This window comes from Eubalaena glacialis, chromosome 19 (genome assembly GCF_028564815.1).
Source record: "Eubalaena glacialis isolate mEubGla1 chromosome 19, mEubGla1.1.hap2.+ XY, whole genome shotgun sequence".
NCBI classification, from domain to species: Eukaryota; Metazoa; Chordata; class Mammalia; order Artiodactyla; family Balaenidae; genus Eubalaena; species Eubalaena glacialis.
Window position 1 is genome coordinate 42,907,784 of NC_083734.1, and position 15,078 is coordinate 42,922,861.

Sequence of the window (15,078 nt, forward strand, 5' to 3'; positions counted from 1 at the left end):
CCATGCAACGGAATATTATTCACCAACAAAAGGGAATGAACTATTGATACCCACAACACAAGGATAAATCTCCAAATTAATACACTGAATGAGAGAAGCCAGACCAAGAAAAAAAGAGTACATACTTTACGTTTTCATTTATATAAAATTCTAGAAGTGCGAATGAATCTATCATGACTGAAAGCAGATCACTGGTTGCCTGGGGACAGGGGTGGGTGAAGTGTGGGATTGGGGAATGGGTCACGTAAGGGCGTGGGGAAACTTGGGGATGCTGGATATGTTCATTATCTTGATTGGGCTGATGATGTCACAGGTGTGTATAGTATACATAAATCAAACCTCATCAAATTGTGCATTTTATATATGTAGTTTATTATTTGTCAATTACATCAAAGGTATAATACAAAAAAAAAGAATGTAAAAAAAAAGTAAATATAGGCTAGACATGAGGGAAAATTTTCTGATAACGAGGACTTTAAGTTCTCAAATGTGATATATGGGGAATTCCCTGGCAGTCCAGTGGTTAAGACTCTGAGCTTTCACTGCCGAGGGCCTGGGTTCAATCTCTGGTCAGGGAAGTAAGGTCCCACAAGCTGCATGGCCAAAATAAATAAATAAATAAAAATAAAATAAAATGTGGTATATGGAAAGGTATCTTCTGAATGGTTTAAAAGTTGATCCATTTTAATCTGTGAACTCCCACAGAATGTACTGTTTAATAAATAGTAGCTGTTTTTCTAAAAGCATAAGTGAGTATATAGCAATGGAGAAGGACTTTTTAAACAGAACTAAAATAATTTTAAAAAGAAAGGAAAACACTGAGAAATGGTGACTATATAAAAAATGAAATATTCAAAAACACAGGGAACACACTGGGAAGAATATTTCCAGCTACATCAATGGGATGCTCTGAGTTACAGGTAACAGTAAACCTTTGCAGAAAACCCAGTGTGGCTTAAATAATAAGGAAATTTGCAACCCAGTATAACTGGAAATGCAGAGTTAGAACAAGTTTCTGACGGTGAGATCAGTGACTCAGTTGATGTCATCAAGGACCCAGAATCTTCCGTCTCTCTTCTCTGCCACCATAAGTGTCACTGGCATTCTAGGGTTCCCTTCTGGGTTGCTGCATGGTTGCTTGTGGTAGTTAAGGCCACACGCCTCCTTGCTCATGTTCAGCTGAAGCTATGGAATGTAAGTCCAGCCTGAGAGAGAATCCTTCCCAATCTGATTGAGACAGTGAAGGTCCTGTCCTCACCCCTGGACGGCTGCACTGTGGGCATGCTCTATTCTGGTGAGCTTAATGATCAGGGTCCCCTGGAGGTGGGGATGGGAAAGATACTTGACAGAGTCAAGGTTCTGTTAGGAAGAGGGGAGTAGAGTTTGGGTAGGCAACCAGCTGTGTCTACTACTTCAGCATGTATAGGATTGTTAATTTCACATATAAAATGTAATTGAGTCATGTACAGAAATCCCCAGGAGAACAGCAGTTTTTCCATCAGAATAAATTATAGGTGTTCAAAGTAGACTTTTGAAGAAACTCAGGGCCTTTTTTATTACCACTGGTTTGTGTTCTTAACAGAGACTCCGGGGATGTTGCAGCTCTCAGAGGGTAAGTTCAGCCTGGAGGCTTCCTTGTGTTCCTGTTTAATCTAACTTTGTCCTCTGACCACTCGCTCACCTATATGGTTGGTTTTTTTCTCCTGTGATTCAGATCCCGGAAATTTAACATCCTGGGCACAAACACGAAAGTGATGAACATGGAAGAGTCCAACAACGGCAGCCTCTCTGCAGAGTTCAAACACTTGGTACACGGAAGAAGCCTGGACTCACCTTCTCCCAGGGCCTCTGGCAGGGGGAGGGGTTAGGGGAGAGCCTCACGTGACAGGGGATGCTCTTTGCTTTTCTTACAGACCCTGAGAGAGCAGAGATGTGGTAACGGGGGCCGAGCCAACTGCGATGTAAGTTTTGTTGGGGATGAAAGCCAACTATGGGAGGGTTTTCTTTGAGCAGGAGAGGAAAAGAGCCTTCTTACAGCCCAGAAGTAGAGACACCTGACCAGCTGCAGTCACCCCAGGCCAACATGACACATCAGAAGTCACTCATGCCTTGCAGTACACTGGCTCGGAACATTTCCTTGATTGTCCGGGGAGTCAGCTCGTCATTAAGGAGTGGAAAGTCCCTTGCCCACACCCATGTAGTGGAAAAGAAGCCTTGCACCTTGCCTGGGGCTTTCCAAATTCCCCTTCCAACTTCCGTGCGCTGACATGGCTTGGCTCAGCTTTTGGTGACCTGTTTTGGTCACTGAGGTGGGATGGAAGGTTTCAACAAATCCGAGTTAAACATTTTACCAAAAGAAAAAGAACAAAACAATACGAATCCCCTTATTTCTTCTCTGCCTCCCATTTATTCAGATTATTGGACTCAGTGTCAGCAATAAACTTAAGGGACTTACGTGGCGGTCCAGTGGTTAAGAATCAGGGCTTTCACTGCCATGGGCCTGGGTTTGATCCCTGGTTGGGGAATTAAGATCGCATAAGTCGCGTGGCGTGGCCAAAAAAGAAAAAAAAAAAGAATAAACTTAAAAAAAAAAAGGTAAATGTGACCAAAAACTAGTTTTAGATCTTTTTTATAAAACTGTGACACCCTATTCTTTTTCTGATATTTGTCCCCTGAGCTATTCTTACCCTCTTCTCTAGAACGTAGCAGGCCTTTTGAAAAAAAAAAAAAAATTGAATTTATAATACTTGACAGCAGTTAAAGAGTGAGGTATGCAATGATACAGGAAAATGTATGTGACACATTTATTTAGGAAAAAAAGATGCAAAATAATTTGAGTAGTATATTAGTATATTTGTTTAAAAAAACTTACACTGTATTTTGTCTACTCATGTCTGCATTACAGAATTCTAGAGGAATATCTACCAAACAGTGCTGCTGTTCTTATCCAAGGCTACTCTGTACTATCTCTGTAATATTTGCATTCAAACTGAACGTGTATTACTTTTGTAATTAGAAAAAGAGCATTTTAAATATGAATTGGAATTTCTAATAATTCATTGGCAATTCTCATTGAAAATAATGTCGCTATATTGCTGGTGGGAGTATAAATTGTTACAGTCACTTTGGAAAACAATTGGGCATTATAAAAATGAACATACCCTGTAAACCAACAGTGCCCCTCCCAGGATTTAACAATAGAGGAATTTTTGCACATAGGTAGCAGGAGATATGTACAAAATGTCAGAGCAGCCTGATTGTAAGCCCTAAATACAAACCAAATGCCGTCAGCACTAGAGTGGATAAATGATCTGCAGAATAGTCAGGTGATGGAATACTATACGGCTATGAAAATGGAGAAATTGCAGGTGCACACAGCTACATGGATGTGAAAAGTGAGTCACAAAAGAATACACAGGGTGTGATTCCATATGTATAAGATGGAACTAAACAAACTAAACCACACATACATTGTTTAGAGGTATAAATGTGGTAAAACCATAAAGAAGAGCTAGGAAATGATGAACTCAAAAGACAAAATAGCCATTACTTCTGAGGGAGGAGGCACAGGGATGGATGGGGTTGGGAAGGGTGCCCAGAGAACCTCAGTAGTGATGGTCTTTCCCTTAAACTGGGTGGTGGGTACACAGGTGTTCACTGTTTTGTCATTCTTTGTGCCTTACCCATTTTATACATAACCTATTGGATCTCCTTAGTATCATAATAAAGCGAGTAGGAGGTCAGTTTGAGGACCATAGCACTGGAGAGTGATAGTGTTGAAGAGACCACGTGCTCCAGTTGTGTCTGTGGCCACCTGGCGGATTGCCCTTCTGGATGGTGTAGTGGTGGCGTCAGGACTGAATACCATGCTCTCTGAGGAATAGCGTCCTTCTCCTTCTTGCAGGCCTCCCTGATTGTGACTGAGGAGCTGCACCTGATCACCTTTGAGACTGAGGTGTATCACCAAGGCCTCAAGATTGACCTAGAGGTGAGTTCTGTGACAGAACTGGGTAGGGCTGCACGCAGTGGTAATTCAGGACAAGACTTCTTCTAGTTGAGGTTTTTACTCCAGAAGGTGGAATGGTGACTCTCTGCTAAGCACTGTGTTTACTTTTGCTTCTCTTCCTCCCAAAAATCCTTAGTATCCCACCTGAGAGTAAAGTCTTGCCTGAGTGCTTAGAAGATACATGTCTACTCAGCTTTCAGCAAACTTGATATTAAAACTCGTATTTAGACATTGATCATAGCTGGCTTTATAAAGTTTGGGCAAAAGAGTCTTTCAACAACCAATGTTTTTAGTATACAGACAATCATGGCATTTACATGCTCTTTCCCCAGCTTTCTTGATCTTTAAATTAAAGATACACCGGAAAAAGCAGGAACCCTAGTCTTTGATCCCTGGGACCTCTCTGTTTAATGGGCAGGTACAGCTTCGATTCGTGGAGGATGCCTTGCAGGTGTTATAAATGGGGAATCCGGGGACTGTGAGTCCACCGTGAGCAAGTTAGCTTTGCAAGTTCCTGGTGATGTTCAGACAGCCGCCGAGTTCGGCATTCTTTCCGCTCTGGGTGTTGAGCGGACTCGGCCCTGCTCCTCCCTGAGGGCTGGCAGCAGGTGTGCTCCACGGCCCGTCCTTTATTCCGAACCCTGCGAGATATGGGTGAAGAGGTTTTGGAAGCCACGAGGGCCCTCTGCCTCCCCAGCTCATTGCCCGCTCCCTCCACAGACCCACTCCTTGCCAGTTGTGGTGATCTCCAACATCTGTCAGATGCCCAACGCCTGGGCGTCCATCCTGTGGTATAACATGCTGACCAACAACCCCAAGGTGAGTCGGGCCCCCGTTTTTCCTGAGACTTCTCGGTGCCTCGGGGCTGTCACGGTACCTGGCGCAGCTCATCAGGCACCGCCCTCTCATCTAAAGGAGCAAATGTGTCATTTCCAATAGAACGTGAACTTTTTCACCAAGCCCCCAATTGGAACATGGGATCAAGTGGCCGAGGTGCTGAGCTGGCAGTTCTCCTCCACCACCAAGCGCGGGCTGAGCATCGAGCAGTTGACAACGCTGGCGGAGAAACTCTTAGGTCAGCACTTTACCTCTTCTCCCCTCACCCTCCTCGGAAAAGGAATCTGGCCCATGGGGCTGGTCATTCAGAAGAGTTTACTGAGCTAGGTGCTGTGCCGGGGCCAGAACACATGTGCTCCAGCAGGTCAGGGAGTCAGGATGCAGAGGAGGTGTGCATCCTGGGGGTCGTTTTTATGAGGTGGGAGGCAGATTTCTTTTCTCTTGGTGGCTGTCTCCCTCACCCTTCCAGGGTACTACTTTATCCAACCTTGGAAGATATTTTAAGTGCGTGTTAGAGCTAAAGGCTTGGTATCCCTGTCTGTTTCTTCAAGAAACCGTAGGCTTGTTTTTAATTTTCTCCCTGGAAAAAAAGCCTTAGTAGAATGTTTTGCGTGCTACCTGTGCTTTGTCCTATGCTGTCACCAAATGTGACCCTGTAACTCAAGCTGTCAGCTTCTTAGTGTGTGCTGCTGGTCCCGGGACCACCACGCGAGGCTAGAAAGGGCAGCTGGGCTAAACAACAACTCGTGGGTGGGGGTGGGGCGGTGTCAAATGATGGGGTCGGGTATGGGGCGGACGGGTGCACCATATGCACGCAACAGTGGCAACATTCAAATACATGAAAACCAACGGTTTCAGGGCCTATCGTGGGGCAATTGTGCACATGTTCTGTTTGAAGAAATAAGATCTTGATTCAAAACTGAAAATTTTACTACTTTATTATTTTTTTTCCTTCAGGACCTGGTGTGAACTATTCAGGGTGTCAGATCACATGGGCTAAATTTTGCAAAGTAAGCAACTGTGTGAACTCCGTGTGGCTGCCTCACGCACCGGGAGGGGGAGGGGGAGGGGGTGCTTACCTGCTGGGAGGTCGTGGAAGACGCTGGGCCTGAAGGCCCTAAGCTCTTGGTCCAGCGGCCAGTAACACCTGCCTGAGGTTAGACGGGCCTGAGGATTTTGGTGGCACCTCACCCCTAGGAAGGAAAAGCCTGGGATGGTGGTGGACTTGGCTTTCCCATTATTCTTTTCTCCAGGAAAACATGGCCGGCAAGGGCTTCTCCTTCTGGGTCTGGCTGGACAATATCATTGACCTTGTGAAAAAGTACATCCTGGCCCTTTGGAATGAAGGGTAGGTTGGAACTCTTGTGTCTGGCAGGGTGCGCAGGTGTGACAAGTCCCCCGCTCTCCCAGCGGGCCAATAGCGGGGCAACCCTCAGCCCAAATCTTGCTGTTTCTCCTCTTTGCCTCCAGGTACATAATGGGCTTTATCAGTAAGGAGAGGGAGCGGGCCATCTTGAGCACCAAGCCCCCAGGCACCTTCCTGCTGAGATTCAGTGAAAGCAGCAAAGAAGGAGGAGTCACCTTCACTTGGGTGGAGAAGGACATCAGCGGTAAGCTTGGCTCTTCCCCACCCCACCTGGTGGTGAGCGCCGCTGCCGCCGTGGCCTCTGCTGGTTTCAGGCACATGCTGCCCCCTCGTGGGCAGATATGGCCTCGCACCCCCCCCGCCTCAGACTTGTAAGGCACATTTGGGTGATTCTTTTCTCTAAATTCTACCAGCTGGAGGATTGGTTTGCCAGTTTTGTTTTGCTGGCTCCAGGGACTAATATTTGCCTATTTAAATTTCATTCTTCATCTCCTTTCTTTCCTACCCTGTTAATATATCTTATGTAAATAGTTTATCCAAGTGTATTACCTGTGGCCCAGCTGGATAGCCTCTCCCAAAGCCAGCTGAACATTTCCCCAGTGCCAGGCAACTGGGCAGGATATTCAGGGTCTCGAGCGCTGGGTTGGCATAAGCCTTTCCCCCTTGAGGGAAAATAAATCAGGTAGTTTTCTCCAAGATCACCTGAGTCTTCCCTTCCCATTTCCCCTGACAGGTAAGACCCAGATCCAGTCGGTGGAACCATACACCAAGCAGCAGCTGAACAACATGTCGTTTGCTGAAATCATCATGGGCTATAAGATCATGGATGCCACCAATATCCTCGTGTCTCCGCTGGTCTATCTCTACCCTGACATTCCAAAGGAGGAGGCGTTTGGAAAGTACTGTCGGCCAGAGAGCCAGGAGCATCCTGAAGCTGACCCAGGTAGTTGTTGATTTTCCACGACAGCCATTTAGTTCTGGGGAAAAGTGGGAAATTGTAGGATCCTGGGAGGACAGGTAAGGTAAATGCCTGAAGAACCTGGTGATCTTTATTCCTCTTTCTGGGAAAGAACTTTGTAGTGAGTGCCTTTGGGGGGTGGCTGATGGGGTTAGAGAGAGGAGAGGAATCAGTCACCAGGCTCTGCCCTACAAGAAGCACCAGTCTCAAGGGGGAAGCAGCACGCACACACCCAGACATACCTAAAACACCGTGGAGAGAAAGCGAGGGCGGAATTCTCTAGAAACAGGATGCCCAGCCAGCACAGCACTTCTTACAAAGCAGATGCTGGAAGGTTTGAGATTCAGACTTCAGTCTAGCGTGTTTCCTTTTCTGCATCACGGAACAATGTGAGCAGCGCCAAGAGGGATGAAGAAAGGCTTTCTGGAGGAAATGAGTGTTAGCAGCGCTGGAACATGGTTTAAGAGCACGAGAGTGGTGATTGAAGGGGAAGACAGTAACTGGTGCGAGGGGCGTGGACTTGGTCCTTTGAATGTGCAGCTCTTGAAAATAAGATGTTTTTTAATGTGCAAGAGCCCATGTGCTTATGTAAGTTACACATACATTTTCCACACTAAACCCTCGCTCTCTAGCACCACCGCCCGCGTGGAGGGCAGAGCCCCCTAGTCTGTTCCCGTGGGCGTCTGGGGCTCGGACACTGGGTTCTCTGTCCAGATCCTGATGAGAACACTATAATTTGCTGTTCTTTGTTTTTATTTAAGTTTTCTTAATCACAGAGCCAGTAGTGGTTTAAAGGGATCCTTTGAGGTTGGCTTCCCTGCCCCAGTTGCTTTGGAAAAAACTGTTTTTGTACAAAGAGCTCTCCCACACACAAACACAAACCCACCAGCTTCCTTCCCACTTTTTCACAGGAGTTCCCTGTGAGGGATCTCTTGGGGTGAGAAGAACAAGACTTGGAAGAGGGGGTTGGGGCTAATTGGCAATTGACTTTCCTTTTTCCTTTGTTCTGGGGTTGAGTCTTGGCCACACTCTAGGCGAGCGTAACTCTCACTTCCTGTTTGCCCCTTATCTCTCCTTCCACGTTGTGCTTCGGTTGGGAGATCTGTTTATCAGCCCCCATCACACTACTCTGTTCCTTCTGCAGAAGGCATTTAGGTCCAAGTGCTGGGCCCTTGACTAATTTTGCTTTCAAGGTCCAAGTTCCAAGTCTGAGGCTGCGCCCTCCCTCAAGCCTCCTGTGTGACTGGGAGGCAAGGCCCTTTCCTGCCTGGAGACCTCAGTGTTTCCTCAGGGGCAAGACGGCAGTCACAGGAAGGGAACTAATTACTTGAGTGCTTGTCTGCCTCCTGGGGCTGGGTGTGAGCTTGGCGAATGGGTCAGCAGGTGTGGGGCGCTGGCGGGCTGCATGTGGGGTCCTCTGGAGTTGAGCAGCTGACCATTTCCTCTCTGTTCCCATCCTGAAGGTTGTTTTTTTTTAAAAGTATGAGCCCATTTTTAGAGAGCTCGTTTTATTTATTTATTTAATAATTTATTATTTGTTTATTTATTTGGCTGCATTGGGTCTAAGTTGCCGCATGGGGGCTTTCTCTAGTTGCGGTGCGTGGACTTCTCATTGCGGTGGCTTCCCTTGTTGCGGAGCACGGGCTCTAGGCGCGCGGGCTTCAGTAGTTGTGGTGCATGGGCTCAGTAGTTGTGGCTCATGGGCTCTAGAGCGCAGGCTCAGTAGCTGTGGTGCACGGGCTTAGCTGCTCCGCGGCATGTGGGATCTTCCGGGACCAGGGCTCGAACCCATGTCCCCTTCATTGGCAGGCGGATTCTTAACCACTGCGCTACCAGGGAGGTCCCTCATCCTGAGGGTTTTATTGTCTCTAGGGGATAAATCTGTCTCCTAGATTATCTTCCCAGGACTCTTCCCTCCTTCTTACTCAGAAGCTCACACCGTATTGTCTCATGGCTTGAGGGAGACATTCCTCTGTAGAAATGACAAATTCCTTATCTTACAAATTAGATAAAGTACATTTACAACCTTGTACGGAGCCATAAATCAGCTTTTAGTCTTAGTTCTCCTTTGCTTCTACTGTGGCATCTCAGGCCGAAGGTGTTTTTCTCAGCAACGTTGATCACTTAGGGAATTAAACCCTTTTCTGTCTGGGGTGTCAGCTCCCCTCAGGCCTGGGCCAAAATGGATTCATAAGACACCAGAACCCTGCCTTGATAGCTTCTTTGGATTCGGTACTGAGTTAACCTATTTCTTGGCCAAAAATAAACTCAGATGGGAGTCTGAGGGCCCCTCGGCAATGCCTTTTCTCAGGCTGTCATTGTACTTTCTGATCCCTGAGTTTCACTGTAAGCCCCAAGCTTTATAGCTGTGCTTCTCTCAGCCCACCCCACCCTGCGCCACCCCATGCCTCCTAAGTGATTTGTTCACCTGAATCCCCCAAATTCCATGCCAGTGTCTCCGGGGCTCTGTGACCTCTTGCTGTAAGCATTTAGCACTTAAAATTCATGTATTTCAGTCTTCACATTTCTAACTGTAGAACAAGAATCATAAATGACCAAGATGGGCCCCTCCCTCTTCCGCCTCCCTCTTATTTTATACTCGAGAGAGAAAAGGCCTTGGCCGGATCTCTTAGCTGTTGAAGACGTAAGGCCTCCTGTCACCCAGTCCAGAGCCATCCTCCCCATGGAGAGGCTCTTCTGTGTGATGTAGTTATCCAACTGGGGAGTTACTAATACCCTCACCGAAAAATGTAATAGAGGCAGATAAGTGCTGATGGGAACAGAAGGTGTCACCCTCAGCTTTGGAACTGCATTAGCTGTTTCCACGTTCTCTTAAAAACTCAGTGACTTCGGTATCTGAGCAGGACGTGGTGCCCAGACTGCGTGGGCTCAGTCCTGCCTGCGGGGAACTCAATCTAAGAGATACAACCAGGCTAGAATACAATCCTCAGTCCACATACAGGCACTTTATACGATCGAGGGGAAGAATAAACACAAGGCTGGAGCTCATCTGAGCTCGGATGGGACCAGGGTCGGCTGAAAAGTCTCAGGAAGGCTTGAGGGAAAGAACCAAGCTTCCAGCTGCAAGCACTGGAACATCAGAGTATACAGTGAGGGAGGGCAGCCCTGAGGGGAGACGGAGGTTCCAGACAATCTCTGGTCAAGGATGGAGTGAGTTTCAAGTCAGCCCTGGGGAGGCAGCCGGCTTCCCCCTGCCTGGTACCCAAGAGTGGAATCACAGTCAGTAAGCCTGAGTTTTCTTCTACCCAGGTGCTGCCCCATACCTGAAGACTAAGTTCATCTGTGTGACACCGTAAGTGGCTTCCCTTCCCAATTTTGCCTCCATTTCTAATGTCCTCAGTTATCCCTGGGAACAGGACACCGGGTGAGAGTTCTCTTGTGAAGGGTTGGAACCCTCCGAGCTATGTTCAGTACTCAAAGTGACCTCGTGTGTTTAAAAAGCTTGAGCTTTTATTTTTCTGTTGGAGACCAGAGTTTGATGGCTTGTGTGTGTGTGTTTTGTTCTTTTTTTTTTTTTTCTCCATTGTGTCTTGTCAACCCGGCCCTTTCCCCTCCTGCTGCTCCCCATTTCCTACAGAACGACCTGCAGCAATACCATTGACCTGCCGATGTCCCCCCGCACTTTAGATTCATTGATGCAGTTTGGAAATAATGGTGAAGGTGCTGAACCCTCAGCAGGAGGGCAGTTTGGTGAGTATCTGGTTGCCGGACTCTGTCCCTGTGAGGGAAGTCAGTCCCCTTGGTGTGATGCTCCCATGTACATAGCCAAGCGAGGGGCACCTGGATTGGTAGAAGGAGTTCTCAAACAGCGCTATCCTATAGAAACACGCACCCCCATGCCAGAGTAAATATTCTAGCAGCCACGTTAAAAACAGTGAAAAGGAACAGGTGAGGTTAATTTTACAAATGTATTTTCTTTAGCCCAGTAAATCCAAAATAGTGGCATTTCTGCACGTTAGGAAAAAATGAGTGTGGGATTGATTTCCCTGGCAGTCCAGTGGTCGGACTCCACGCTTGCACTGCAGGGGGCACGGGGTCGATCCCTGGCCGGGGAACTAAGATCCCCGCAAGATGTGCGTGCGGTGCAGCCAAAAAAAAAAAAAGAAAAGAAAAAAATGAATGAGGTTTTCTTTCGTACTAAGTCTTTGAAACCTGCCCGGCGTTTTATAACCACAGCCTATCTCGGTTGGGACTAGTCACATCCCAAGTGGCTCCAGGCTGCTGCGTTCAACAGGGCAGCCTTAGAGCTTCTTTAAACCTGGAGAGTTGGGAATGAGTTAAGGTAGGAAGGAGGCTGAGCCTTTCCAGAAGGGAGGAGAGAGAATCTGGATTCTCTGACCCCATCTTGACGACCAAGGGGCAGGGGCAGGGGCAGGAGACTAGATGGTAGTGGCGGCCTGAGCCTCTGTGCTCCGGAAGGCTAGGGGTGCGGGCCCCGCCAGCTGTAGGGCCCAGGCGACTGAACTGGCTCTCCCTGTGTGTCCCCCCCAGAATCCCTCACGTTCGACATGGAGCTGACCTCGGAGTGCGCTACCTCCCCCATGTGAGAAGCCGAGGACGGAAGCTGCAGAGAGAGGTGACGGAGGCACCGACCCGTGTTCCACCAGCCCTTAAACAGCCCAAGCCCAGATCAACTCAACTCCCAACTCTGTGGTTCCAGATTTTTTTTTCGTCTCTCACTTCGGCTATCTTTGAGCAATCTGGGCACTTTTTAAAATAGAGAAATGAGTGAATGCGGGTGATATGCTTTTATCTAAATGCAAATAAGAATGCGCTCTCTGAGGCTGTGATCAGGGGATGTGGAAGGGGTGGCGAGAGGGAGAAAGAGGAAATGTCTTTTTTTGCCCCCCTGCCCGCTTTTCTCAGCAGTTTGTTGTTGTCATTGTCAGACAAGTGCCTCTGGTGCCAGCGGCATCCCTCTGCCTATTCCTGTAAGCTAATGCCACAGCTGTCTCTAGCTACATCCCCCTGGCATTGCACTTTTAACCTTGCTAACGTTCAAATAGAAGATAGGACTTTCAAAGCCCCTAGGTTTCTTTTTAAACTTAAAAAAGTTTTTTAAAGGGCAAAAAAACACTGTATCAGCATAGCCTTTTCTGTATTTAAGAAAACTCAGTTAATTTCCTCCTTGGTGCTTTAGGCATTCAGCTTTCTTCAGGCTGATAATTTATATAAACCCTGACATGAGCTTCAGATCCAGCCCTTAACAGACATCTGAAGATGTGGTTTGGCCTTTGGTTTTCATATAGGAAGGTTGAAGGAGACCCTAAACATTTTAGACTTTTTTTGATAAACAAAGTTTTTATTTTCCCCTTTCACCTACTGGCCTATTAGTAGGTGAGGCTGAGCAGAGGGGCACTTTCAACCTTGCTCGCCTTTCCTCCCCAGACTTCGCCCCTGTTTCCGAGCCTGCGTGGTTTCTGTGGGTGCCTTTAAGGGATGGGATGATTCTTCCTCTCCCCCAGTTTACCTGAGCCCCTCTTGTGGCATGGCTCCTTCCCATGTCTAAAGGTCCCTTGTCCTGTTTGCTTTAGGCATCCTGGTCTCAGGACCTCCTGGAATAAGAGGGAGAGAGTTACAGGTTGAACATGAGTCAGACTGTGGGGCCCCAGTCAAGGGTCTAGTTGAGCTCAGGGAATATGGTTCTTATCCCAGTTTCTTGGTGATTTCCTGCGGCACCTGTAATCACTTCTTCACTTGGTTAAGCCAGGGGCAGAGGCTTAGTGATAAGCTCGAGGTCTGTCCCTCACGTGAGGGAGTGTATACCCCAGCCTTCCCCCAGCGCTGGTGACCGGCTCCTCCACATGGGGGCCCCGCGGTGAGGCAGAACAACTCGCATTTTCTGTGCATCTCAGAACACTTAGTAGCATGAGAGGTGGTCTCTGATATGGGGCCTCCTCAGACCCAGAGGCACGGCCAGATTGGGTGGTCCATAACCACCTTGTCTCGGTCGACCAGAGTTTCTAGGGAATGCTATGCGTTACACCCAAATTCGCCAGTATTTGAAGGAAGGGGACGAGACCTTCTCTTCAAGACAAACAGGGGTTGATAGGTAGTACGGAGCAATCTCCCTTTAGCAACACTCTGTAGATCATAATTAGCTTAACTCGAGGGACCTCGGGTGAGGATCCCAGCTTTGCTGGAGCAGAAACTAAAACCCCGTGGCTTTTAGGTCGCATGTTTCTGGTTTTAACCCTGATTATAGCAAAAGCCCTGAGAGGAGCTGAGACTTGTTTTGGCCCCTCCCTTAAAAAACCCAGTCCTCCAGGACTTGCCTGCCTGACCCCTGCCCAGCCGAGGGATTCCCATGGATGCCTAAGCTACCCACACGGTGGTTTGTGAGATGCTGTCCTGACCACTGCATTCAAATTCCAATGTATACTTACTTAATAGTGTAAAAATTTATATTATTGTGGGTTTTTTCTTTTCTTTTTTTTTTTTTTTTTTTGTATATTGCTGTATCTACTTTACCTTCCGGAAATAAAAGTTATATAGCAACCGTCTGCTGGCACGGCAGCTCTGTCTGGCGGGAGGCTTGGGGTGGCCCCTCTTCCCCTGCTTCAGTTCTAAAGGGGTCTTACAGGCTGAGCCTGGGTCTTGAGAGGAGGTGGTTGACCCCGGTCCCGGGCTGGTGGCCTTAGCCTCTCATGCCCGAGTGGACACAGGCCCGCCTCTGGGGCACCGAGCGCCTCCCATCTTAACATTAGCCGCCAGCCTCCAGCTCAGGGGTACCTGGAGGAGCCAGGGGTCCGACTCCTCCCGCACGGAGGCTGCTGAGTGGAGGCCTTCCCGCTCCCTCTTCCTGCCTCCCTCCGCCCTCCCTCCCGGGGCCTTTGCAAGCCGTGGTGTCCTGTCTGGGGTCAGATAAGCTACCTAAGGGGGGTTGGGGCGCAGACACTCCCACCCCCCAGGCCTCCCCTTCCACAGTTGGCTCCATTATCACTTTCTCTTCAGTTCGCTCCGTGGGGATGATCGTCAACACTTAACGGGCCGCGGCCGCGGGCCCCGGGCCGTGGGTGGTGATAATTCACAGACCTCGGCGCCCACTCGCCTGGCTCCCCCTCCCCCCCGCGCCGAACACCATGGAGACGAGCGGGTGCGGGAGATACGCGCCGCCTCCCCCTGCAGAGATGCAGCTCCAGATTAGCGCGCTCCCGGCTCTGCGGCTGCCTCCCCTCCTGCCCACCCCCGCCAGCCCCGCGCCGGGCCCCTGCGCCTCTCCCGGCGGGCTGCGAGCCCCTCTTCCCTCGCTTTGCGCCCTGAAGAAACCTTGTCATAGGTTCTTGTTCCCCGCCCCCGCCCCGGCCCTCGGCGACAGCCCCTGGATTCCCGATGCCAATGGGGCCAAATGCAAATGCGGAGACTGTCCTCTCGCCTCAGCCTCCCTCCCAGGCTCAGGCCGACCGTTTGAAAACGCAGGGACAGGGGGATGGTGCCACCTGCTGGTCTCTGGGAAGAGGCCGGGGGCGGGGGGAGGACCGTTGTGAGGCTCCTGCAGCTTCCCCTCCATCTTCCATCCGGAGGGGTTGAGAATGGTCTGGGCGCTGGCCCTCAGCTGCCACCTTGGAGACTGCTTATAGCAGCAGCTGATAAGGAGAGGCAGGGACAAAAGTTCTCCCCCGCCCCCCGGTAATTCCTGCCCCATCTTTTCCCAAGACCTCAAGTTCTCTAGTCTTCTGAGAGGCACTGAAAGTATTGGGGTGGGGATGGCACCCTTAAAACCACAGAAATGGGAGCAGACTGGCAACTTCAAGCTACACCTTACAGCACCAGCTACGTGGGAGGAGAGGAACAAAACGACTCCAGCGGTGCCCATGACCCAGGAGCCATTCCAGCAAATTTATGAAAAAAAATATTTTATTCAAAAACACTGTTTACACAAATGTGTAG

General features: G+C 48.9%; 1 protein-coding gene across 5 annotated transcripts in view; it reads left to right on the forward strand.

Moving 5' to 3' along the window:
* STAT3 (signal transducer and activator of transcription 3) overlaps window positions 1-13,682 on the forward strand; it is a 64,861-nt gene extending 51,179 nt beyond the window's left edge. For 2 of the 5 annotated variants that reach the window (XM_061175378.1, XM_061175382.1), the window contains 13 exons: window positions 1,583-1,612; window positions 1,715-1,808; window positions 1,914-1,961; window positions 3,905-3,988; window positions 4,727-4,825; window positions 4,946-5,081; window positions 5,801-5,853; window positions 6,097-6,191; window positions 6,314-6,453; window positions 6,943-7,155; window positions 10,438-10,480; window positions 10,766-10,878; window positions 11,680-13,682. In XM_061175378.1, the coding sequence (XP_061031361.1) occupies window positions 1,583-1,612; window positions 1,715-1,808; window positions 1,914-1,961; window positions 3,905-3,988; window positions 4,727-4,825; window positions 4,946-5,081; window positions 5,801-5,853; window positions 6,097-6,191; window positions 6,314-6,453; window positions 6,943-7,155; window positions 10,438-10,480; window positions 10,766-10,878; window positions 11,680-11,735 (1,204 nt within the window). In that variant the 3' untranslated portion in view covers window positions 11,736-13,682. The remainder of the gene's footprint in view (window positions 1-1,582; window positions 1,613-1,714; window positions 1,809-1,913; window positions 1,962-3,904; window positions 3,989-4,726; window positions 4,826-4,945; window positions 5,082-5,800; window positions 5,854-6,096; window positions 6,192-6,313; window positions 6,454-6,942; window positions 7,156-10,437; window positions 10,481-10,765; window positions 10,879-11,679) is intronic. The other 3 variants (XM_061175381.1, XM_061175380.1, XM_061175379.1) reach the window with 3 other exon arrangements.
* Window positions 13,683-15,078: the final 1,396 nt, after the last annotated feature.